The sequence below is a fragment of the Anomaloglossus baeobatrachus genome, chromosome 12 (genome assembly GCF_048569485.1).
Source record: "Anomaloglossus baeobatrachus isolate aAnoBae1 chromosome 12, aAnoBae1.hap1, whole genome shotgun sequence".
Lineage (NCBI taxonomy): Eukaryota > Metazoa > Chordata > Amphibia > Anura > Aromobatidae > Anomaloglossus > Anomaloglossus baeobatrachus.
In genome coordinates this window covers 72,131,581-72,155,325 of record NC_134364.1, presented here as the reverse complement: position 1 = coordinate 72,155,325, position 23,745 = coordinate 72,131,581, and the positions used below count along the sequence as shown (strand labels likewise).

At 51.1% G+C, this 23,745-nt stretch overlaps 3 protein-coding genes across 3 annotated transcripts in view; 2 read left to right on the top strand and 1 right to left on the bottom strand.

Moving 5' to 3' along the window:
• ATG2B (autophagy related 2B) overlaps window positions 1–9,781 on the bottom strand; it is a 115,592-nt gene extending 105,811 nt beyond the window's left edge. The window contains exons 1-10 of the mRNA XM_075331052.1: window positions 8,775–9,781; window positions 5,521–5,683; window positions 5,294–5,443; window positions 4,946–5,048; window positions 3,659–3,821; window positions 2,771–2,950; window positions 2,052–2,148; window positions 1,494–1,676; window positions 1,251–1,405; window positions 90–192 (exon numbers count right to left, since the gene is read on the bottom strand). Of these exons, the coding sequence (XP_075187167.1) occupies window positions 90–192; window positions 1,251–1,405; window positions 1,494–1,676; window positions 2,052–2,148; window positions 2,771–2,950; window positions 3,659–3,821; window positions 4,946–5,048; window positions 5,294–5,443; window positions 5,521–5,683; window positions 8,775–8,936 (1,459 nt within the window). The 5' untranslated portion in view covers window positions 8,937–9,781. The remainder of the gene's footprint in view (window positions 1–89; window positions 193–1,250; window positions 1,406–1,493; window positions 1,677–2,051; window positions 2,149–2,770; window positions 2,951–3,658; window positions 3,822–4,945; window positions 5,049–5,293; window positions 5,444–5,520; window positions 5,684–8,774) is intronic.
• A 203-nt stretch (window positions 9,782–9,984) lies between these two features.
• GSKIP (GSK3B interacting protein) lies at window positions 9,985–13,928 on the top strand. The gene is made up of 3 exons (XM_075331053.1): window positions 9,985–10,081; window positions 10,771–11,029; window positions 12,812–13,928. The coding sequence occupies exons 2-3, from the start codon at window positions 10,772–10,774 to the stop codon at window positions 12,971–12,973; spliced, it is 420 nt and encodes a 139-aa protein (XP_075187168.1). The 5' UTR covers window positions 9,985–10,081; window position 10,771; the 3' UTR covers window positions 12,974–13,928.
• Window positions 13,929–18,420: 4,492 nt separating this feature from the next.
• AK7 (adenylate kinase 7) overlaps window positions 18,421–23,745 on the top strand; it is a 41,969-nt gene continuing 36,644 nt past the window's right edge. The window contains exons 1-8 of the mRNA XM_075331055.1: window positions 18,421–18,612; window positions 19,271–19,453; window positions 19,602–19,710; window positions 21,171–21,265; window positions 21,343–21,453; window positions 21,620–21,703; window positions 21,804–21,892; window positions 23,052–23,142. Of these exons, the coding sequence (XP_075187170.1) occupies window positions 18,526–18,612; window positions 19,271–19,453; window positions 19,602–19,710; window positions 21,171–21,265; window positions 21,343–21,453; window positions 21,620–21,703; window positions 21,804–21,892; window positions 23,052–23,142 (849 nt within the window). The 5' untranslated portion in view covers window positions 18,421–18,525. The remainder of the gene's footprint in view (window positions 18,613–19,270; window positions 19,454–19,601; window positions 19,711–21,170; window positions 21,266–21,342; window positions 21,454–21,619; window positions 21,704–21,803; window positions 21,893–23,051; window positions 23,143–23,745) is intronic.

Below are 23,745 nucleotides of genomic sequence, written 5' to 3'. Positions count from 1 at the left end.
TAAGCAAAGTTTGATAAAAGAAAGAAAAATACCCCCAAGGTGTCTGTAACCTTTAAGAATTCTTTTTAGCATTATCTTCTGTAACTTACAGGTTCTTCTAAGGGAATTTTGGTGCACGCTGGGTTTAAATGAAGCTCCTCGCACTGCGGGCTCATCTGATCTACCATGGTCCTGGTAATCACTCCATGCTGCCTGCAAATAAAAAAAAAAAGAAACCTAAACAAATGTCTGAATAAATATGATAGGGAAAATTGGGGTTTACCAGTTATCCATTACATACATATCTGCAATTACTGTTTTGTTATAGCGGCCAATTTTGCAAAAACTGTAAATAAATACACCGTACCTTTAATTTTAAAAACACACACCAGATTATAAGACGCGCTCCGAATTTAGAAGAAAAAAAAAAAAAAAAAAAAAAAAAAAAAAAGGGTACGGGAGAGGGGGGGGGGGTTGTCAGTCTTACAATCCGGTGGTGTATTACCGGGGGGGGCAGCAGTGGTGGTGCGGGGGGGTCCCAGGAGGCAGAGACAGTGGTGTTGCAGTGCAATGGTGCGGCGAGTGTCCCAGATGCTCGTGGCGCCGTGAGGCAGAGAAAACATTCAGGAGCTGTCAGCGGAGTGGGCTTCAAAGAAATAGCGCCTGGAGTCGACGCGTGCGCAGATTGAGCTCCCGGCTCAATGACAACCTGAGATCTCGTCTGTACGCGCGCCACCTCCAGGCAACATTTTCCTTAAGTCCTCTGCTGGGAGAGCAATGGGCCAGAGGCAGTGCGTGCGCACGAGATCTTGAGCCAAGAGCGCTACCTGAACACACACACCGACTCCAGGCGCCAATGTTTGAAGCTCTCACCGCCAGCATCTTCAGGATGGCCCCTGCCTCACCACAGCTCACAATGCAGCGCAGCACACTGCTCGCAGCACAAAGCAGAGCACCGACAGCACAGAGCAGAGTCCGCCGGCAGCACAGAGCAGAGCAGCGTCCGCCGGCAGCACAGAGCAGAGCAGCGTCCGCCAGCAGTGCACCGCCCGCCGGCAGCACAGAGCAGCTCAGAGCCCGCAGTATTGTTCCTGGCTCCTGTGAACACCCCCCCCCCTCCCCCGATAAGCTACATTCGCATTATAAAACACCACTCTCATTTTTCTACCAAATGTTTGGGAGAAGTGCGTGTTATAATTCGAAAAAGACGGGTTTTTTTTTTCCCTTTTTTAAACAGATAAATACTTAATACGTAGATGAATGGTACCTACCACAGCGCCCCCTAGGGGTGATCCAACAGGAGAATGGTTATAAGTGCTAGTTAACGACAGGTCTAAATCCACAGTGGGTGGATCTCCGAGAGGTGGGAGAGAGGACAGACTATGAGACATGTCCATATCCGCCATCGAGAAGAAAACTTCTTCATCTAAATGGGAGGGGATATATATATTTTACAAAGCATTCCCAAACAATACACAAGCTCCAGCTATACAGGTGGGTGCTGCACTCCGCACCATGGCTAGAAGGGGTCTTTGCAGTGTCCGTCTCATAAAAGCTGTGATCTGCAGAAGCCCCCCCGGACAGGTCCTCCTTTCTCATATAGCGTTTCAGCTCCATCTGGAGACGTAGCTCGTCCTCTTGCTGCATCGGACGACTCTTCCGGTCTTTTCTCGACATGCCCAATCTGCCGGAGGTTTCTGAGTAAAGTAAAGAGGGACACATTAGTGCTCTAATAAAATCATGGAAAATGGCTATTTTATCCCTTCGTGTCCTGTGACTGAGGTCACTAATGGGCGCTGCACCCGGGTGACCGGATGAGCTGTATTCGAGGTAACTATGTGTAGGTTATGGTTCCTGCCTGCAGGCTGCTGTATACAGGGCTCACAGGAGCGGTTGTATTTGTGATTTGTGTATATGGACGGACCCCATCAGCATTGGAGTTGGATACCCGTGAGATAACAGCCCCCCAAGGCCAGCGCAGATGCTTTTTGGAAGGGTCCATGAAAGGGGAGGGCTGAAATAACTACGCGGATGTGAGACACTTCAGTATATGGAAGGGACGCTTTCCTTACCTGGCCCCGCGATCGATGACAACATGTCCAGCAGGAGGTGCACTTGTCGGGGAGAGAGGAAGACGTGAAAAGAATCCACGCGACCGTCCACGTCCAACTGGAGAAGAGCAAAGGCTGATGTCATTGACCACCCGCGCTGGGGCTCAAATGGCCAGGATATACTGCTGATCAATCAGTGAGGGTCTGACACCCGGGACCCCAGCGACAAGCAGATACCATTGGGTGTCCACAGTGTACAGAGCCGGACCTTATGTGGTCCCGCAGCTCGGATCACATTCACTCAGTAGGAGCGGAGCTGCTCTTCCATGTGTCCTCCTCTCTGGCATACACCAGAGATGCTATGTTTGCATTTGACCATGGCATCCAAGGGGTTATTTGGCATCTGATCTCTGCTGTAACTTTGGTTGTCAGGCTGTCAATCATCACTGGGCACAACCAATCACATTACAGATTGGCAGTGCCTTTACTTTTTGCTGCACTCTCCAGTAAGGGGGACTTTTTCTGGTACCAAATACCCTCATTTATTAGAGGAAGGCCAAAATGTGAGACCTTTCAGCCTCCGTCTGTGGACAGCACCTTCCCATACAGAGGGACACCGCAGAGCAGCATTTACCGTGTAGAATATTTTTTAAGTGGGCGGATGCCGCCGTCGGACACCCCTACCGAGTGCATACTTCGGAGAGTGTCCGCAGCGTGCACTGCAGGGAATCGTCACTGACCTTCGCTCCCGGAAGGACTTCATTCTGTTTCAGGATCAGCCCCAGCTCTATCTTGCCGACCAGCGCGGCGATCTGCACCGGGTCCGATGGGGCCACCTCCGTTACGCTCCTTGTGAACTGGGGGTGCGGCTCAAACACAGGTTTGGGGTTCCAGCTCGGTGACAGCTTTGGCTCAGTTTCCTGAAGAACAGTGACAAGTATGAGATGTCAGCCGCTGCCGACACCCCGGGACATATTACCTGTCATTTACAGAGCGCCCAACAGTCCCTGTCCCCATCGGGACTCTTAAGTAATTTTCATATCATGTCTTTAAAGGGTGAAGAACATATGTGCATGGACCGCCATCACATTCTGGGATGTAGAAGCCATCAGAAATCTACAGCCTGAAGGACAGCCTGGCAGCCGGGTGAGAGTTGTAGCGCTGCAGCAGCTGCCACACTAACTAACTGTGCCGCCCATCAGTGCAAAGGAACAAGTATGGGAGCAGAGGCAGCACTGCACAAAAAGATATTGGGGGCCAGGACCCCCTGATTGACAGCTCCTCCAAGTCCTTAAAAGAGTAACCCAACAGCCAATTATAAAGGGCCCCTATAGTAAAGCAGCAAGGGGAAGAATCTTATGTCGCTCGTTGCTCAGGTGACCGGCCGCCCTTCAGTCTCAGACGTGGCGGGTTTCCTACACAATGAGTGCAGGACGCTTAGAGGATCCATGCTTTAAAGCCAGTGCTGGACCCATGAAGGGCGACTACAGAATTGTTTCTTATTTTACACCTATAGCCCCCGCACCTCAAAAAATTAAATCATGAGGAAAAAGAGCCCCTTTAAAACAAGTGGCCAATAATCCGACTTTCCACATTATCAGATGCTGATACAGAGGGGAATCAGTTACCACGTGCAATGTTGAAGACACGGGCGAAGATCTCGCCGATGCCGCAAACTCGTCCCAGAAGAAGGAGACCCCGCTCAGCTCCAGGACTTTATGTGCGAAGGCCGAGGGTCTGTGGACGTTAATGCCGGACTGCTCGTCCACGGTCTCGTCAGAATACACCGTCCTGTGGGTAAGAAGGTGTGAGAGAGACCGGTTACCACCGGAGGCACACACGTCCCGCCACCTATCACCGGGGGGCACACCCTCACGTCCCGCCACCTACCACCGGGGGAGGGGGGGGGGGGGACACACACACCCTCCCGTCCCGCCACCTACCACCGGGGGGGGGGGGGCACACACTCCCGTCCCGCCACCTACCACCGGGGGGGGGGGGCACACCCTCCCGTCCCGCCACCTACCACCGGGGGGGGGGGGGCACACCCTCCCGTCCCGCCACCTACCACCGGGGGGGGCAAACCCTCCCGTCCCGCCACCTACCACCGGAGGGACACACACTCACGCCCCGCCACCTACCATTGGGGGAAACACACTCACGCCCCGCCACCTACCATTGGGGGGCACACACTCACGCCCCGCCACCTACCATTGGGGGGCACACACTCACGCCCCGCCACCTACCATTGGGGGGCACACACTCACGCCCCGCCACCTACCATTGGGGGGCACACACTCACGCCCCGCCACCTACCATTGGGGGGCACACACTCACGCCCCGCCACCTACCATTGGGGGGGCACACACTCACGCCCCGCCACCTACCATTGGGGGGCACACACTCACGCCCCGCCACCTACCATTGTGGGGCACACACTCACGCCCCGCCACCTACCATTGGGGGGACACACACTCACGCCCCGCCACCTACCATTGGGGGGACACACACTCACGCCCCGCCACCTACCATTGGGGGGACACACACTCACGCCCCGCCACCTACCATTGGGGGGCACACACTCACGCCCCGCCACCTACCATTGGGGGGCACACACTCACGCCCCGCCACCTACCATTGGGGGGCACACACTCACGCCCCGCCACCTACCATTGGGGGGCACACACTCACGCCCCGCCACCTACCATTGGGGGGCACACACTCACGCCCCGCCACCTACCATTGGGGGGCACACACTCACGCCCCGCCACCTACCATTGGGGGGCACACACTCACGCCCCGCCACCTACCATTGGGGGGCACACACTCACGCCCCGCCACCTACCATTGGGGGGCACACACTCACGCCCCGCCACCTACCATTGGGGGGCACACACTCACGCCCCGCCACCTACCTGCTGATCCGCATTTCCAGGGCACATCCGGTTTTGGAGTTTTCGGGGATGTTTTCTATCCTGAACACGGAGTCGATGAAGGTGACGCGGACTCGTCGCAGGACTGTGAGAGGACAGAGAAAACACAGGTCACATGTACAACTCTGGCCATTAGGCATTACATGGTCGGCCATTAGAGGGGCAGATATGAGCTGCAAACTGAGGAGATAATCGTATCCGTTCTGCCCATAGAGAACTGTCCGGCCTGGGTGCAGAGGTAACAAAACTTTAGCTGTAACAAAACGCTTCCATTCACTGCCAGCAAGCAGAGGTGTGAACATGGGAAAGACTAAAACAAAAACACTTTACCAGTTTCTATTGTTTCTGCAAACTTCTCCAAACCCTCGAAAGGCTGCGAGGACTCCAGGTCATCGGTGAGCTTCTGGCTCAGACACTCCCGGGCCAGCTGCATGCTGCTCGTCATAAAGCTGGACCAGTACATGGGCTCCGAGGCAGAACCTAAGGGAGGGGGGAGAAAAGTAAGGGTCCGACTGAGGAGTCCGGCCACGAGGAGAGGACTGGAGACGTCTACATACGTGGTCGTGGTCTCGGCCTGAACACCATCTCCAGCCCCTTCACCTCTAGTGCACAGTTATCCTGTAGGAGGGACCCCCAAGGCACCGACAGGGAGATGATCTGTATAAAGCCCTCCGTCACCTCCAGGGGGGCGTCCGCCGACTCCATTATTTCATTAAGACTCTGAAAATAACAGAAAATAGTGAGCACAGCTCTGGAGTATAATACAGGAGGTAACTCAGGATCAGTAATGTACTGTATGTACACAGTGACTGCACCAGCAGAATAGTGAGTGCAGCTCTGGAGTATAATACAGGAGGTAACTCAGGATCAGTAATGTAATGTATGTACACAGTGACTGCACCAGCAGAATAGTGAGCGCAGCTCTGGAGTATAATACAGGAGGTAACTCAGGATCAGTAATGCAATGTATTTACATAGTGACTGCATCAGCAGAATAGTGAGTGCAGCTCTGGAGTATAATACAGGAGGTAACTCAGGATCAGTAATGTAATGTATGTACATAGTGACTGCACCAGCAGAATAGTGAGCGCAGCTCTGGAGTATAAAGATGAAGACTATCAGTCATCAGCGGTCATTGATCCCCTCTGTCCCCCACTTGCTGTACAGTACGGTCCATCAGTGTATTGTCCGCAGACATCGGCTGATGCTCCTATTTTAGGCTCCGCTGTGGAGATGTCACCTGTTCCCAGCAGGATGAATATGCAGTTTTGCTTTTCTGCCAAAAGGAGAGCGGTTTCTTTATATTCCCTGATATCAGGCACTGCAGCCCTCCCTTCTCCCCTGCTGGTCAGAGGGGTTTCTTCAGTTCTCCTTGATGATGGAACTGAGGAGCAGGGGACAATCACCCCCTAATTCTGATAATCATCCAGGGGGTCCCGCCACTCGCAGACTGCCGGGCTGCGCCCCACGTAACCCCCTATGAGGCCGCACTTCTCTCCATGCCTTTGTGCTCCGGTTTGTGACCTCCGCAGCACTGGAGTTACTCTGCGGTGTGTAATATCTGTAATGTCAAGAGGAGGGGACACGCAGCAAGGATTATTGGAAAGTAAACTATGGACGCTTCTATTCACTGACAGCATGGAGAGGTGTAGAAACTGGTGATGAGTGAAGACTGCACACTGATTAGAGGGGTGACTGCCCGTAGTGCAGTGCCCACCAATCGCAGCATCTTGTGCCACCTGTACCCGGGGCCATGAATGGAGCGGCAGATGCTCTGCGCCTATGGCACTGGTCAGGGAGCGCCGCGCTCGCCTATCGCGGCACTGGTCAGGGAGCGCCGCGCTCGCCTATCGCGGCACTGGTCAGGGAGCGCCGCGCTCGCCTATCGCGGCACTGGTCAGGGAGCGCCGCGCTCGCCTATCGCGGCACTGGTCAGGGAGCGCCGCGCTCGCCTATCGCGGCACTGGTCAGGGAGCGCCGCGCTCGCCTATCGCGGCACTGGTCAGGGGGCGCCGCGCTCGCCTATCACGGCACTGGTCAGGGGGCGCCGCGCTCGCCTATCACGGCACTGGTCAGGGAGCACCGCGCTCGCCTATCATGGCGCATGCGCCCCATGCCGTTCCATTCTACAGATGAGGGTCTCAGAGATGACCTAACCACTGTATAAATTGCTTCGGCTGGAATACCCCTTTAAGTCTGACAACTTGACACCTGAGCACTCGGCTGCTATACAGACCCCGCCACGTCTGTACAGATTTGTACCCATGTAATGGACTTTTCGGGACGTCCCTACCTCCTGCATTATTCTTCACTTTGCTCCTAGAATAGATCCCAGTATCATTCATTTTTAATATCGTTTGGCCGAGAGCGTCTACTTATAGCGAGGAGCGGATCCACCAAACATTGTGCTAATGACATTATCCCTCTAGGGTCCGCGGGGCTACAACAGCCACCAGAGAGGAAAAGACTGATCTGAGGCATCGGGATTGGGGGGGGTGTCACCTCAAGTTACCCCCCCAAAAAAAAAAACACAGTGCATGCTGGGAGTTGTAGTCTTGCAGCAGATAAAACACTGCAGGTCAGGGACCTGTGCCGTACGACCGAAGCCACCACTACACCATGTCATCAGACCAAGAGCCAGAGACAGTGCAGGTGTAGCAAAAATAGGTCTGACCTTGCAGGTAGCAGCACGTGCACCCCCCTAACACTGAGCAGGGTCTCTGACCCCAAAAGACGTCTGCAGAGTCCTGTGATGGCTGCTGTGTCAGGAACGGCTGTAATGTGCCACACATTGCACAGTGTCCTCTATTTCTATAATGGCTGAGAGGCTCTGCGTGCTCAGACACCTAAGAAAGCTGCTGCATCCCGGGAGCCCCACAATATACCGAGAGCACCCCCCAATATACCGAGAGCGCCCCCTCAAGAGCTGCCGCATCCCTGGTACCCCCCAATATACCAAGAGCGCCCCACAATATACCGAGAGGGCCCCCTCAAGAGCCCCACAATATACCGAGAGGGCCCCCTCAAGAGCTGCTGCATCCCGCTAGAGCCCCACAATATACCGAGAGGGCCCCCTCAAGAGCTGCTGCATCCCGGGAGCCCCACAATATACTGAGAGCACCTCCACAATATACTGAGAGCCCCCTCAAGAGCTGCCGCATCCCGGGAACCCCACAATATACCAAGAGCACCCCCACAGTAAAGTGAGAGCGCCCCCTCCAGAGCCACCACATCGAGGGAGCCCCACAATATAGCAAGAGCCCCCTGAAGACCGGATGCATACCATAAATGCCCCTATCCCCCCACAATCAAAACATTTTGGGAGCGCCCCCTGCCGGACCCGCTGCACACTGGGCCCCATAAGACCTTTTGCAGGTGCCCGGAGTCATTAGCACAATTGCGCTCCGGTCACTGTCGCTCAGGTTTCCACTTTGAGCACATGGAGGTCATGGACTGAGCGCTCAGTTGCTGCCTCACATCCAGCCCCTCACAGGCAGCAGATAATCACTCTCTTCTGGGGTGTTGGCGGATCGCTGTACGTCTGTGGCGCCGTCCCCAATCTCTGGCGGGCAGGACGTGCGCTGGTCGCTACACAGACAACCTGCTGACAGTCCCCGTTTGCTCAGTGTTTCTGCTCACTGACAGCAATGAGGGATTAGTAGCAGTCATTGCTCCGGGCTGACACATAACAGCAGAGGACGCTTGTAGCCTGGAGATCAGATCCCGGCCGCCCCTCCCTCACTAACAAGCAAAAGCATCATTACACACGTATGCAGAAGAGCCACCAGCGCCTCCGCGGAGGAGCACGTACCCACTTATCCAGGGGCACCTGGGAGAGGGTGCCGGTGCCCTGGTACAGGTCCAGGCTGAGCTGCTCCAGGCTGAGCTTCTCCTGCAGGAAGTGGCCCAGGTATCTCTGCAGCAGGTACCTGCAGGCCCGCTTCTTGATGGACTCTGAGAAGGGCCACGGCATGGTGACCCCCGGGGCTGCAGATGGGCGGTCACTCCGGGACGTCAGTCATCTGTCAGGGGAGCAATCAGGCACGCGGGGTCCGACAATCATCCAAGCCGGAAATGATCAAGGGGTGGGGGCAAAAACTTTTTACTTCGTAGTTTTTTCCCTGAAAATCTCCCTCTATCCCTGGTCACTATCACATCCAATCAGCAACAGATCAGACACAATCAGGCAATCACTGAGATACAAGTCAGAAAATCCAGTACAAGCACCTGCAATCAGATTGCAAAATCACACAAACTGCAGTGCAACCACATGCAACCGATAACAATCAGGGGCACAGATGGATCAGTAACCTCAGATTGGCATGCAATCAGATTGCACAGTACCATATAATCTGCAGTGCGATCAAAATCAGGGGCACAGTAACAGAGATCGAGCATACAATCACATGCAATACCAATCGATCATACAATCGCATGCAATCAGATTGCACAGAAGGGGCACAATCCAACACAATCTGCAGTGCAATCACATGCAACCAGTAACAAAAAGGGGCACAGTAATGGAACTCGATCATACAATCACATGGAATCCCAATCGATCATAGAACCGCATGCAATCAGCAGTCACACTCCCACATACGATCTATCGGGCATTTCTGGCAGGTGCAGCAGCCGCTATGACACAGGGATACATGCGGCCGGCACAGTCACGTGTCCGTCCCGTCAGGAACGCCGGGAGCCGGTGTCCTGGCAGCAGTCAGGGCTCCTCCGAGTAGCCGAGCCCCGGGGAAAGAAAAACGTCCGGTTCTCCCGGCTCTGCTGCTCCTGGTGGTCTCGAGACATAAACAATGACGTCACATCACGTGACAGGAAGTGGCTGATCACATATGAGACGCCATTTTAGTCCAGGGCAACAGCCGGTGACAGATCAGAGATCAAGGATCACTCTAGTCCGACATTGCTGGAGCCATTTTGTCTACGATTATTCCATTCCACTCTATGGAGAATGATCTACGAAAAAATGGCCAAACATCGGGTGATAGGAGACACTGATGTAGGAGGTGGATTGGTGGTACAGGAAGTGACGTCATGTGACGTGTCAATACAGGAAGTGTCGTTAATTGTACGGAATCGTTCGCAGTTGACGGATTTGAGCAGGTGAGAGACTCAGGATGTTTTGCTTTCTCTTTACCTCTTTTCAGCCTTGGTTTGTGGCTGTGATAATGGGAGTTTGGCTTTTTTTGTTTCTATCTTTGTGCTCTGTTCTTGTTGCCCATAGCGACCAATCAGAGCGCAGTTTTCATTTTGACATCTCTCCAGAGGAAGTGTAAGCTGCCTTGTGATTGGCTGCTGTGCGCACAGTGCTGGTAGAAGCGCTGCAGTGTTGTCCCTCTGTGTTGTGGTCGCTGCCATGCAATGGTCAAGCGGACGTATTTTTAGAAGAGCGCAGACTGGTTAAAATACATAAGAGATGCTCAGCCAATCACAGCCAGAGGCGGGTCACCCCCTTTGGTCAGTGATTATTTCCTGTGTGCTAGGGACAAGACCAGGAAGCAGCGGCCGGTGTAGAACAAGTCAGCACCGAAAAAGCGGCTCCGAGGGGATCCCTGAGGGCGAGCATGGCGTCTTCCGTTATTGTACACCAGTACAAACCCTCTTGAGAACATTTCTAATCGGCTGGAAAACCCCTTTAAATCTCTTAAAGCCAATCCCTGGCAGACCCACACGCTGCTGTGGCTGTTTTTGGGCTCTGCAAGTCATGATCATCCCCTTTAAGTCTTATTTCTGTTGATCTGGGCAGCCATCACTGCTTTTATCTGACCGTTCTTATTTATCTCCCTGCACAGAATGGAGGTGGACTGTAATCCCGTGGAGCTGCCGATTAACGTCATTTATGACAGCGATTCGGACCTGCGGGACATGGAAGGGACAGACGTGAAGGACATGAGGCAGGAGGCCGAAGCAGTCGTAAATGACGTCTTGTTCGCTGTCGCCAACATGTTCGTCTCCAAGAACTTACCGTGTGCCGTGGACGTGGCCTATATCAACGTGGAGATAAAGGAGGGGACCAGGTACTGCCTGGAGCTGACCGATGCTGGCCTTCGGGTGAGTCTGCGTCTGTATACGGGGATATGGGAGGGGGGGAAGGGGGACTGGTATCTGATGGTATGGTGGATTGCACCATCCCGCCATTGCAATACCGAGCCTCAAAAGCGCCTCTGACCTTCCTATGTGGATGTCAGAGGGCGACAGGTGCCCAATGTGCATACTCAGGAGCTGAGCCCGCTCCAGAAAGCACAGATGTCGGCTGCATTATACAGCTAGCACCGGAGAGTAACAGCTGCGACCACAGCTTGGTCCGCTCCCCATTGACTAGCCTTTTAGTCACCACTCAATAATGACAGCAACATTTAAAGGGAATCTGTCGCCAGGTTTTTGCCACGTAATCTGAGAGCAGAATAATGTAGGGGCAAAGATCGTGATTCCAGCAATATGTCACTTACTGAGCTGCTTAGTGTAGTTTTGATAAATCACTGATTAATCAGCAGGAGATTATCATTACAGGACTACTTGGCTGCTGCAGGTAGTCCAGTATATTCATGAGCTCTATATAACGGCTAGATGTGCAGCAGAGAAAATGACAGCAAACTGCTCAGTAAGTGACACATCGCTAGAATCAGGAGCTCTGTCTCTATATTATGCTGCTCTCAGATGGGGGAGCAAAATCCTGGTGACAGATTCTCTGTAAGGCCGGTTTCACACATCCGGCTTTTTGCCGGTTTGCCAGATCCGGCGCTCTCCCGTACAGACAATACAGTACAGTGACAGCGCTGTAACTTCCGGGTCACATGCGCCGGTCACATGACAGCACGTGACCGTCACTTGTTGCACTGTCACTGTACTGTAGTCACTGTATGGGAGAGCGCCGAATCCGGCAAACCGGCAAAAAGCCGGATGTGTGAAACCGGCCTAAGCGCTTTGGAAGGGGGGGGGGGGGGGGTTTACTTCCGACACTCATGATGTTCATCCCCCCAGGGGTTATTATGCCACCCAGGGGCTTACTATAGACTCTTGTGTTAGCATGTAACCAGGTTCTACAGAAGATCAGATTTACAGGAATTGCACGTTCATGTCCCCAAGAGAGGGGCGAGCAATATCCAATGTAAAAATCTGAAAAATATAAATGAGACCTCTTTAAAAGTTTACGTTGCCCCCTTCCATCTCAAAACATAAATAGTGAAATGTTCATTTTTTTTTATTTATTTTTTACATATTTGGTATCATGTAATAGTCAAAGGCTGACACAGTAAAAAATGAAAGGTCGGAACACCAAATTTTTGGACATCGCCTAAAAAGGGCCATTGAATAAAAGGCACATAATAATTATTATTTATTAATAAAAAATAAAAAAAATAGAAGAAAAGAGATCATGAAAAGTCATACGGACCCCAAAATGGCTGTGATAAACACTACAGATCGTACCTGATAGAAAGCAACCCGAAAATAACAATGGTACAACTCTCAGATGACTTTTATTGCAGTAATAAAACACACACCAAAAGAAAAAAAATCAACAAAAAAATGTAAATTTGGAGCCTCTGTTGCCGTTCTGACCTGTAGAACAAAGTTACAGGATCTGTTTTAATGATCGGTGTGAAAAGAAAACTAAAAAAAAACAATGGTGGAATTTCCGTACTTTGTGTAGCAAAATCCATGGTGTCAATTAAAACGGCAACTTCCAACAATCCCACATACGACTCGTCCTCAGAAAAATAAAAAACTGTTGTCTACAGATGAAGCGGGGGAAAAAATAAATAATGTTGCATGTTCTCGTCCTGTTTCTCTGTCTCATACTTTTCTTTATCCTTTGCACTTTCCTCCCCTCAGGTGGTCGGCTTCGCCTTTGACTACGTTGATGATGGCTGCAGCAATCAGTACCATGAGACCATCTACTCTTTACTAGACTCCCTCAGTCCTGCGTACCGCAAGGCATTCGGGAACGCGCTCCTTCGGAGGCTTGAGGCGCTGAAAAACGACGGACAGTCCTGACTGCTGCAAATATCTCCACGGACATGAATTTTATTCTTTGTTTTAACTTCCATCTCATATTCCCCTCCCCCCCGTCCATCCCATATACACAGTATTTTAACAAAAAAATATATAAAAAGCTTACTTTAGACGGTTTGTTGCTCGGTCTCCCTTGGCAAATTCTGCCTGCACTGATACAGTGCAGCAAACCTTCAGCTCTAAGACTGAGCCGGCAGAATAATGTCTCCCTTCAGTGACCGCAAGCGGAGATCTTGAAAAGCGAAGAAGGTAAATAGTGTACATTGAAAAGTTGCAGGATTCTAAGATCCGACAAAAAATGTATTCAACTATAAAGTCTATGAAGGGTTAACTTTTAATTGTTAAAAGCCCCAGTATTGGGGGAGAGGGAAAGATGGCGCCAATCCTGCATGGTTTATAGTATCCGGGCTGCGGCCCGTACTCCTGTACGCTAGACGCCAGGTGGCTTCTGCAAAACTACAACTCCCAGAATCCTCTGCTTTCTGTCATCCTTTACTCCTCTCTCCAAAAAACAAGGGGGTCATAATCCTAATGAACCGGTTACACTTCCCTCCCCCATACATAACGTTTCCCCTCGTTCATTGGATGCATCCGGTATTGTAGGTGAAAAGGGCTTAGCTGCAATACCAGATACGGCCACGGACACGGGGGGTGCTATTTCTGGGAAAACCAAAGCAGATCTGTTTTTATATACTCACTGATATCGTTTCCCCGTTTCTTATCAGACGCACTGATGATTGCAGTATTTTCTTTGTAGTTCTTGCAGCTTTTTAATATATATATATATTTTTTTTTTGCTATTTATAGTCGCAATTCATCATCTCATCAGATTGTGCGAATGTGGAAAGATATAGGGAACCGGCGACCGGTCCTGACTATTGTTTCGTATTGTCTTGACCCAAAGTAAGAAAGAAAATAAAATTTTTATTTATGCAAAGACGTTGGGTGAAAGTTCTTGACTGGATATAAAGGGATACGAGGCGTTGTGGGCGGTCGTGCGTGTTCCGCCACTTTGGCCCAGGATTGTGTAGTCTCACTGCTGCACTGGTTGGGTTCCTACAAGGGGGATCTGGTCCATGATGTCCAGACCTTCTAGAGGGCCACAAAAGGGGTTGTCAAGATGAGACTTGTACAAAATACATTAATGGTAAGTGAAGAAGCACAGAAGATGTGGCCATATGAATACGTCAGGATATGGGGACATCCCGCGCTGCCTTGTACATGACGGACGCCCGTGCCTAAAGGCGGCTTGTGCCCGATGGGAGATCTCAGGCCGTGTGATCAACTGTCCAAACTCAATGGCTGGGGGCCCGACAGATCAGAGGGACCACTAAGGCTACTATGGTGGTAACCCGGCTGAAGATGGCTTTATGCTGGTGCTACATCGCAGCTAATGGAAGTGAATGCGGTGGCCTCACAAGCAGTAAGATACCGCGATAAGCAAGCTTCAAAAAATCAGGATCGGTGGACTTTGCCCCTTGAGGTTTGTACTGCGAGCGCATTGACTTGCTCTATGCTCCATCCTGGCCAAAATCCGTCTGCCAGAGGTGGTCAGGATCACAGAAGTGGCTGAGCGCAGCCCCATGCTGTATTCCTAAAGCCTCCTTCACACGTCCGTGTCTCCGGTACGTGTCTGGTTTGGTCTGTGTTTTCTCACGGGCCGGAGACATGGGCACACATAGACCTATTAAAATCAATAGGTCTGTGCTCATGTGCGTGTTTTGCCATGGACTGTGTGTCCACACATAGACATGTCTATTTTTCTCCAGCATCACGAGTGTCACACGGAGCGCACGGATGGGATCTGTGTGACACGCACCGGAGAAAAGACGTGTCTGTGAAATATAATGAATTTCTACACTCACATTCTCCAGCCCTGCAGTCTCTGCCATTGCTGTAACTTGCTTCCGACCCCCGCTCATTATGCTCATTGCATATTCACTGCACCGAGGACCGGAAGCAGCAGCAGCGGGGAGTCACCGGGGACTATAGATCAGTACCACGGACGGCAACGCCAGGGACAGGTGAGCAGAAAGTTCCTGTTCTCCGTGGGTTATCACAGATAACACACGGAAAACACACGTGCACCATAAACACGGCACACGGAGGGCAATATGCAAATTTACACGTCTATCAAAAAAGTGTGTGATTTTCACGGACGTGTGAAAGAGGCCTAAGGGGGGCGTTCACAGGGCTGTATTTATGGTCAGTGTCCAGGCTGCAGTGCCCGACCTCAGGTCTCCTCGGGAAGGGAAAACCACCAACACAAAATATGGAACCTTGTAGTATTTTCACTTTTTTTCTACATTAATTTTTTTGGGTACAAAAAAATCCATGTTAACAAGAAAAAAAAAGTTATTTTTAAGTCGCTTTTCTGATGTTTGTTTCTCCAAATATTTCAAAATGGTTCATGAATATTACCCACATAGCTTCTCATGAGCCGGATCAGACACCCCATACTTTGCACTGACGAGGGGCAAGCACCCCGAAACACCGTGTCTGCAAATTGGGATTCTGATCTGGCATAAATCCTAAGTCATATGCAAAGGATTGTTAAAAATCCACATTTGACTTTTAGGATCGCTACTTCCAATAGGTGGCGCTGTGCTAGAGTTTGTCTCCATTGCTGGAGAGATAATTTGAATATTTCCCAACATCTATAATGCTCCACTACCTAGAGAAACCTCTTTCTAAATACAGAAGTTCCCCCTCCTACTACGTCCTTTGGATAAACCTCGGACAAGCGGAAGAGGTGAGAGTCCAGCAGAGGACAATGATTGGCTGCAGGGGTCACACAATGTCCCACCAGACCCTGCACTGATGCTGGAGAGGAGTAGGAGATATTTTTATTCTACAAAGGGGGAATACTTTACTAAGAAAGAGGTTGTCCAATGTAATGTACGACCCTTTAATTTTTGTATTTTACCTTTTGTTTTTTAGAGCAAAAAGTTGCAGGATTGGTTAAAGCGCCAGTCCAGTGCTTTTTGTTTTGACTGCTGAAGTGGAGCTTTAAATCTAAGTTCCCTGCCCTTGGTCTTATACTTATCCTTTGGTGTCTTCACCTTTTATTGGCTTCGTTCTGATCTCGAGCTGCCATCTTGTGCCCGTAACTTCTGACTAGCCGGATATCAGAAGTTACATCACAAGCTCTCAATACAAGTCTATGAGAGCCAGAACAAGGCTCTCGTAGACTTAAGTTGTGATCTCTATGAAACACTGGAGCTGCCGGCAGCTCGCAAATCCTCCAAGACCGACCAGAACAACGGCAATAGCGGGTGAAGATGCCGGAGGGTGAGTATATGGGCTCTTTTCAACATACAATAAAATAATCACTGCAATACTCATCCTAAAAACGTGGACGAGTGTCATGCGTATGGTCTTTGTTTTTTTTCTCACCTAGCATCCATATGACATGCGAGTGTGTAGATTTTTCTCAGCAAGAATCCGTGTGACATGCGTATGTAAGGCCGTGCAATATTTTTCTCCGGAGGAAGGGGACTTACATTTAAAGCATCACTCTAGCAGTACAATAAAAATCAAACACCATGGTGCTGCTTTAACACGTTGCACCAACTCTAAAGGCCGCTTTACACGCTGCGATATCGGTACCGATATCGCTAGCGTGGGTACCCCCCCCCCATCTGTTGTGCGACACGGGCAAATCGCTGCCCGTGCCGCACAACATCGCCCAGACCCGTCACACCTGCCCGGCGACGTCGCTGTGACCGGCGAACCGTCTCCTTTCTAAGGGGGCGGTTCGTTCAGCTTCACAGTGACGTCACAGCTGCGTCACTGAACCGCCGCCCAATAGCAGAGGAGGGGCGGAGATGAGCGGGACGTAACATCCCGCCCACCTCCTTCCTTCCTCATTGCGGGAGGCAGGTAAGGAGAGGTTCCTCGTTCCTGCGGTGTCACACGTACTGATGTGTGCTGCCGCAGGAACGAGGAACAACTTCATTACTGCTGCAGTAACGATTTTTGAGAATGGACCCCCATGTCACCGATGAGCGATTTTGTACATTTTTGCGACGATGCAAAATCGCTCATAGGTGTCACACGCAACGGCATCGCTAATGCGGCCGGATGTGCGTCACCCCAACGAGTTTGCATTAGCGATGTCGTAGCGTATAAAGCCCCCTTAACATTTGGGGGAAAAAAAAATCACTTGAGAGGTGGAGTTTCCATAAGAGTTAAATAGAGCCAAAAAGTTGGCACATAAGCATAAAGAATCAGTTGTAGGTTGATAATGTGGTGTCTATATTTGGTGCGGTTTATTTAGAAGTGCAATTTGCAGAATTTTTATTCTAATCTGCTGCTTTTTTGGCCATATAGAGGAAGCGGCACCGTGCGCACTACAAGTGCCATACAGGACACCGCACCTGGGGCCACTCTGAGACAACCCCCTCTAAGGACTAATAGGCGGGTTCTTAAAGGGAACCTGTCAGGTCCAATATGCACCCAGTACCACGAGCAGTTCTGGGTGTATATTGCTAATCCCTGCCTAACCGTCCCTGTATACACTAGCATAGATAAAGAGATCTTTAGAAAAAGTATTTCTAAAGATCTTTTACCGTATGCTAATGAGCGAGGGCACTAGTCACAAGGGCATTAGTTCCCCGGCCAGTCGCCCTCATTAGCATGTTAGTACTCCCCTGTAGTCGTTCTAACATGCTGATGAATACACAGCGTCACAAGATGACCTCATCCACCTCTCCGCCGACTGCTGCTGGATTTCAGCTCCGTGCACATGATCCCGGAGTTTGGCTCATGCACACTACTTCAGTTTGAAGCCAGGACACGTACACCCGGCTTCATAGTTCGCATGACCCAAACACTGGGGTCATGCGCACAAAGCCAAAATCCCCCATCGGATGCGATGGCGGCGGAGAGGTGAGTGAGATCATCCTGTGACGTTGTGTATTCATTAGCATGATAGCGGGCTCACAAGGGTTTACTAACATGCTAATGGGGGCGACTAGCCAGGGCAACTAACGCTTAGGGGGACTAGTCCCCTAGCTCATTAGCATACAGTAAAAGATCTTTGGAAATCCTTTTTCTAAAGATCTCTTTATCTATGCTAGTGTATACAGGGACAGTTAGGCAGGGATTAGCAATATGCACCCAGAACTGCTCGTGGTGCTGGGTGCATATTACACCTGACAGGTTCCCTTTAAAGGGGGTTAAAAAAAAAAAATGTCTGGTTTAACTGTCAGCAAGCAGAGATGGTGAGAGAATAGAGGGTTTGGAGCAGGGGCACGTTGTGACGGTGCTGTCCTTCTCCCCTGTGTACAATAGTGACGGCTGAGGTCGCCCGCTCTGACTGCCGGGACCGCACAGTGACGTCACAAGCGTCAGTCCTCACATCTACAGTCTAGGTGTCCACAGGCTGCCTGGTTCTGGAAAGGCCCCCAATACCGCCTACTGTAGGTGTCTAGCGCAGAGCCTGTATCAGGCTACCATGGCAACGCGCGAAGCGACGTCTGCGGACCGCCCCCTAGCGACCGTCGTGCGACCTTAGCAACCAGCAGAGCAACATGGCGGAAGAAGGAGAAAGAACCGTGAGACCCAAACGGATCTTCCTCAACCACCTAGACTCTTATGCAGAGCGGAACATCGGCCAGGTAATGGCGGGGCTTGTACCTAGCGAATTGTATCATCTCATGGACGTGGCTGCAGATGCAGCTCAGGGAGTCACATAAATAACAATCCCGTAATATCCCTCATGTAACAGCTATCAATTTACACAGCGCAATGTATCATAAAGGGCACTTGTACATAACAACCAATCAGATCGCTGTTTTCATTTCTCACAACCAATTAGATTGCTTTTTTCATTTCTCACAACCAATCAGATCACTTCTTCCATTTCTTGGCGTGCAGTATATAGATGAGAGCTGTGATGTGATTGGTTGCTGGGAAGATTGCAGCCAAATTAGTTATCTGTATGGGGGAGCAGAAAAAACACACAAATGTGAGCCCTGTCCATATAGTATGAGCATCAGAGAGGAGGAATCCCTGACCAGGGGCATCACTGACAACCAGGGCTGCGTAAAAACAAAACACTTTTACAATTTGTGTAAGGTAAGGGAGGTGGATGCTTCCAGAGACAGCGCCTCTCCTGTGCAGAGGTTGCATCTGGTACTGCAGCCTGGCTCTGATAAAGTAAACAGGACAGAGCTGCAGTACCAGGCACGTCCTGCAGACAGGGGGTGGCGCTGTGCTGTATATTCGGTGTCAGCCTTTCCTGGAGATGCTTCAGCCGCTTTTCTTCTTTCGCAGTATCTGTCCACTTGTGTGGCCGGAGCATCCCTGGAGGAGGCAGAAGAAGGGGCCGAGGAGGAGGAGGAGCAGTCAGTACAGGCAGATGTGGCCGGCGGGAGCAGAGCCGGGCTCTTCCAGGTGGTGGGGTCTCTGTCCAGACTTCCTGAGAAGAAGCTGCACTTCCCGATGGAGTCTTACATGGTAACGAGCCATCCTGCTCCCATCACACTCACTCTGCAGAAGCTGAGGGTGGCCACGACACTGCACGGAGCTGTGATGGGGGGCGCCGGGGTCCGAGCCCACCCTAAGCTTGTGTGCTCACCCTATAACCTCCTCTTCTTTCTTTTAGATCACCAGCAGAGACGAGCTCTTACATCATCTCCTGGAGAGTGATGTCATCGTGTACAACATCACCGAAGACCCGGGCCAGATCGAAGAGGCCTCATGGGCTGTGTCCGGTGGGTGCACTCTCTATACACATAATCTGTACGTTATTTAAAGGGATAGTCCAATTAAAGGACCCTTCAGAGTAAGTAATGAATACATGCAGCTGCTAAAGATGGCAGATGACCCCACATCTTCAGAGGTGATCACACTGGATATCTGTGATTAGGGAGAGCGGAGGCGTCACCTGTTCATTCTTAAAGGGACTGTCCAACACGTACATAATAATGAGACATCCTTCAGGTACCGTCACACTTAGCGACGCTCCAGCGATGCCACCAGCGATCTGACCTGGCAGGGATCGCTGGAGCGTCACTACATGGTCGCTAATGAGCTGTCAAACAGGCAGATCTCCACAGAGATCAGGCACCAGCGACCCGTGTAACGACGCTGTGCTTGGTAACCATGGTACACATCGGTTACTAAGCAAAGCGCTTTGCTTATAGTTACCCGATGTGTACCTTGGCTACGTGTGCAGGGAGCAGGGAGCCGGCTTCTAAAAGTTGCGGATGCTGGTAACCAAGGTAAATATCGGGTAACCAAGCAAAGCCTTTGCTTGGTTACCTAATGTGTACCTTGGTTACCAGCGTCCGCAGAAGCCAGCTCCCTGCACATTCAGATTGTTGCTCTCTCGCTGTCACACACAGCGATCTGTGCTTCACAGCGGGGGAGCAACAACCAAAAAATAGTCCAGGACATTCAGCAACGACCGGCGACCTCACAGCAGGGGCCATGTTGTTGCTGGATGTCACACACAGCGACATTGCTAGCAAGATTGCTGTTGCGTCACAAAAACCGTGACTCAGCAGCGATGTTGCTAGCGATGTCGCTTAGTGAGACGTGGCCTTTAGGATAAGTTATCGGTGGGGTCCTACACTCAGCTCCACCACAATCAGCCATTTATCACTCCGTCAGTGGCCGGATGTTCAGTGTTCAGCGGGAACAGCACAGTGCCGCACATAGTGTAGTGGCCATTATAGGTACTGCAGCTCAACTCCATGCAACGTGTAGTGGCCGTTATGGGTACTACAGCTCAGATCGCATTCACTTCAATAGGAGCTCAGCTGCAGTACTGAGCATGGCCACTACATAGTGTGCGGCGCTGTGCTGTTACCTCTCTCCACTGAACATCCGGCCGCTGTAGTCAGCTGATCGGCGCGGGTGCCAGGTGTGAGGACCTCACCCATCTGACATGGATTGGTCAGTCCTGGACAATCCCTTTAATGTGCTAGTAGGCAAAAAAGAAGGGGTATTCCCACTTTGTAAAATGATGACCCCTCTCTTGGATATGCCGCCAGTTTATGATCACTGGGAACCCCCCACCCCCCACCCCCGGAGCCAAGAATAAATGGAGGCCGCCTCATTACTACAGAGTAAATGTCCAATAATCCATAGTGGTGCCGGATTATCAGACGAGTAAGGAGCCGCATGAAACGTCTCTAATCACACGTCCGCCACATTTTGTATTTTCCAGCTCTTTTCACCGAGATTGAAAACTTTGAGAGCCAGAAGCTGTTCATATTAATCTCGTCAGTCATGACCTGGGCGCGGAGCAAACCCCTGGATCCGGTACGTGGTCTGCACTCAGCAGGTCACAGAACATGGTCCACGAAAGTGACACCTTCACCTTTTCTCTCTTTCTGAAGGACGATCCTGAAATCCCTTTCACTGAAGATGATTATCGGAGAAGGAAATGTCACCTAAACTTTAAGGATCACTTAAGTGTTGAGAAGCTGGTGATAAAGATGGGGAAATCTGTGAGTGTTCTGTGGTGGGCCCCGAAGAACACGCCGCGCATTGACTGATACAGTAAACCAGCAGTGCCACCTGGTGGAGATCAGCAGAATTGCATTCACAATTTGGGGATTGGGCTTCATACTTTCTATAATTCTTTATAATTATTATTTTTTTTATCTTGCACAGAACAAAAGCAAATTTTCCACTTATGTAATTGCCTCCGGGGTCCCGTATGGAGCAGAGGAAGGTGTCCTTCATACCGTCTTCAAAGTAAGTCTCAGTGATCCAGAGTCCTTCACAGATGTCCTCAGTTGTATCTTGTGTGAGTGATCTGTACAATCAGATTGTGATGACTGTTTCCCGGGTGCAGGAGGCCTGGATAGGGGAGACGCCCGCATTACCTATCTATGGAGATGGACAGAATGTCGTCCCAATGATTCATATTGTGGATTTGGCCAGGTAAGGCTTTCCTTCTCCTTCTTCTCCTCCTCCCGTTTCTGGTACTCAACGTCATTCAGGTGAAGGGAGTTAAAGGGAATCTATCACCAGCATAATATAGAGATAGAGACCCTGACTCCAGCGATGTGTCACTTACTGGGCTTTTTGGTGCACTTTTAATAAATTCACTGTTTTATCTGCTGCAGATCTAGCAATTCTCTGAATTCTGGGCTCTGTATAACCCCGCCCACACCACTGATTGGCAGCTTCCTGTGTACACTGTGCATAGGCAGAAAACTGCCAATCAGTTGTAGAGCAGGGTTGGACTACCTTGCAGCAGGTTTACTAGTCCTCTAGTGATAACTTCCTGTTGATAAAATACTGATTTTATCAAAACTACAGCAAGCAGCCCAGTAAGTGACACATCGCTGGAATCAGGGTCTGTTGCTCTCAGATTACCTGGTAATAAATTCCCTTTAAAACAACCCTCCTCCTTGGCACTGGACATATGTGATATAACGCTACTCTGTCTGCTGCCTCCCCTAAGACCGGCGTTCTATTCCTGTATTAAAAATGGCCGATGCGTTGACATGGGGGGATCATAGAGGTAAGGCTGAACCCCCCACCCCGTCCTTCCCTGTAGAGGCGTAGTTCAGACTTTCCCGTGCTCTGTGCCACCGCAGAGGCCATCTTGGACTCAGATGGATGGGATATCAGAAGAGGACATCGGGGGGGGGGGGGGGGGGGGGGGGGGGCTGTACACAATAAATATTACTTTTAAGTTGCAGGTTGCGGGTCACTTTAGGCTGAGATGCGATACTAAACATACCCACGTGGACCTGAGCAGCGATGTTTGCTTTACTGCACTGAGGCCCCTTTTTTCCATTGATCCAATGAATCCACATCAATTATGTAGCACTAAGGACAGTCCATCAGGGTACTGTGTAAAAATTCCATTTTTGGGGTTATCCAATGGCTCTGACTTCCACGTGGGTAGGTGAGAGCCGCTGCTGATGTGACGCCCATCGGACTCTTGGTGGGTGTCATTCGTCTTATTCTACTTAATAGGACGGATGCACAAAACCTGCCAATAACTGGTCAGTGGCCAGCAGGGGCCACGTCAGCAGCGCCTCGCACCTTGTATAACCCAGAGAATAACTTCTGTGTATGATGATTATAGTGTGGTACAGAACATCGTGGACCAGAGGCCGAGGACACATTACCTGGTGGCCGTGGATGACTCGCTGCACACCTTGGAGGAAATCGTGAAGGTACAGAAATGTCATCTGTAGAGACTTCATCTATAATGGGTATTCTAAGCAGGCACAAGTGAGCATCCATGATCCGTGCGGCCCGGTGCCAGGCACAAGTGAGCATCCATGATCCGTGCGACCCCGTGCCAGGCACAAGTGAGCATCCATGATCCGTGCGGCCCGGTGCCAGGCGCAAGTGAGCATCCATGATCCGTGCGGCCCGGTGCCAGGCGCAAGTGAGCATCCATGATCCGTGCGGCCCGGTGCCAGGCACAAGTGAGCATCCATGATCCGTGCGACCCGGTGCCAGGCACAAGTGAGCATCCATGATCCGTGCGGCCCGGTGCCAGGCACAAGTGAGCATCCATGATCCGTGCGGCCCGGTGCCAGGCACAAGTGAGCATCCATGATCCGTGCGGCCCGGTGCCAGGCACAAGTGAGCATCCATGATCCGTGCGGCCCGGTGCCAGGCACAAGTGAGCATCCATGATCTGTGCAGCCCGGTGCCAGGCACAAGTGAGCATCCATGATCCGTGCGGCCCGGTGCCAGGCACAAGTGAGCATCCATGATCCGTGCGGCCCAGTGCCAGGCACAAGTGAGCATCCATGATCCGTGCGGCC

Coding starts and splice junctions, on each gene's coding strand:
- GSKIP (XM_075331053.1), top strand. CDS start 10,772: ATGGAGGTGGACTGTAATCCCGTGGAGCTGCCGATTAACGTCATTTAT. Junction 11,030..12,811: donor TGACCGATGCTGGCCTTCGG/GTGAGTCTGCGT, acceptor TCCTCCCCTCAG/GTGGTCGGCTTCGCCTTTGA.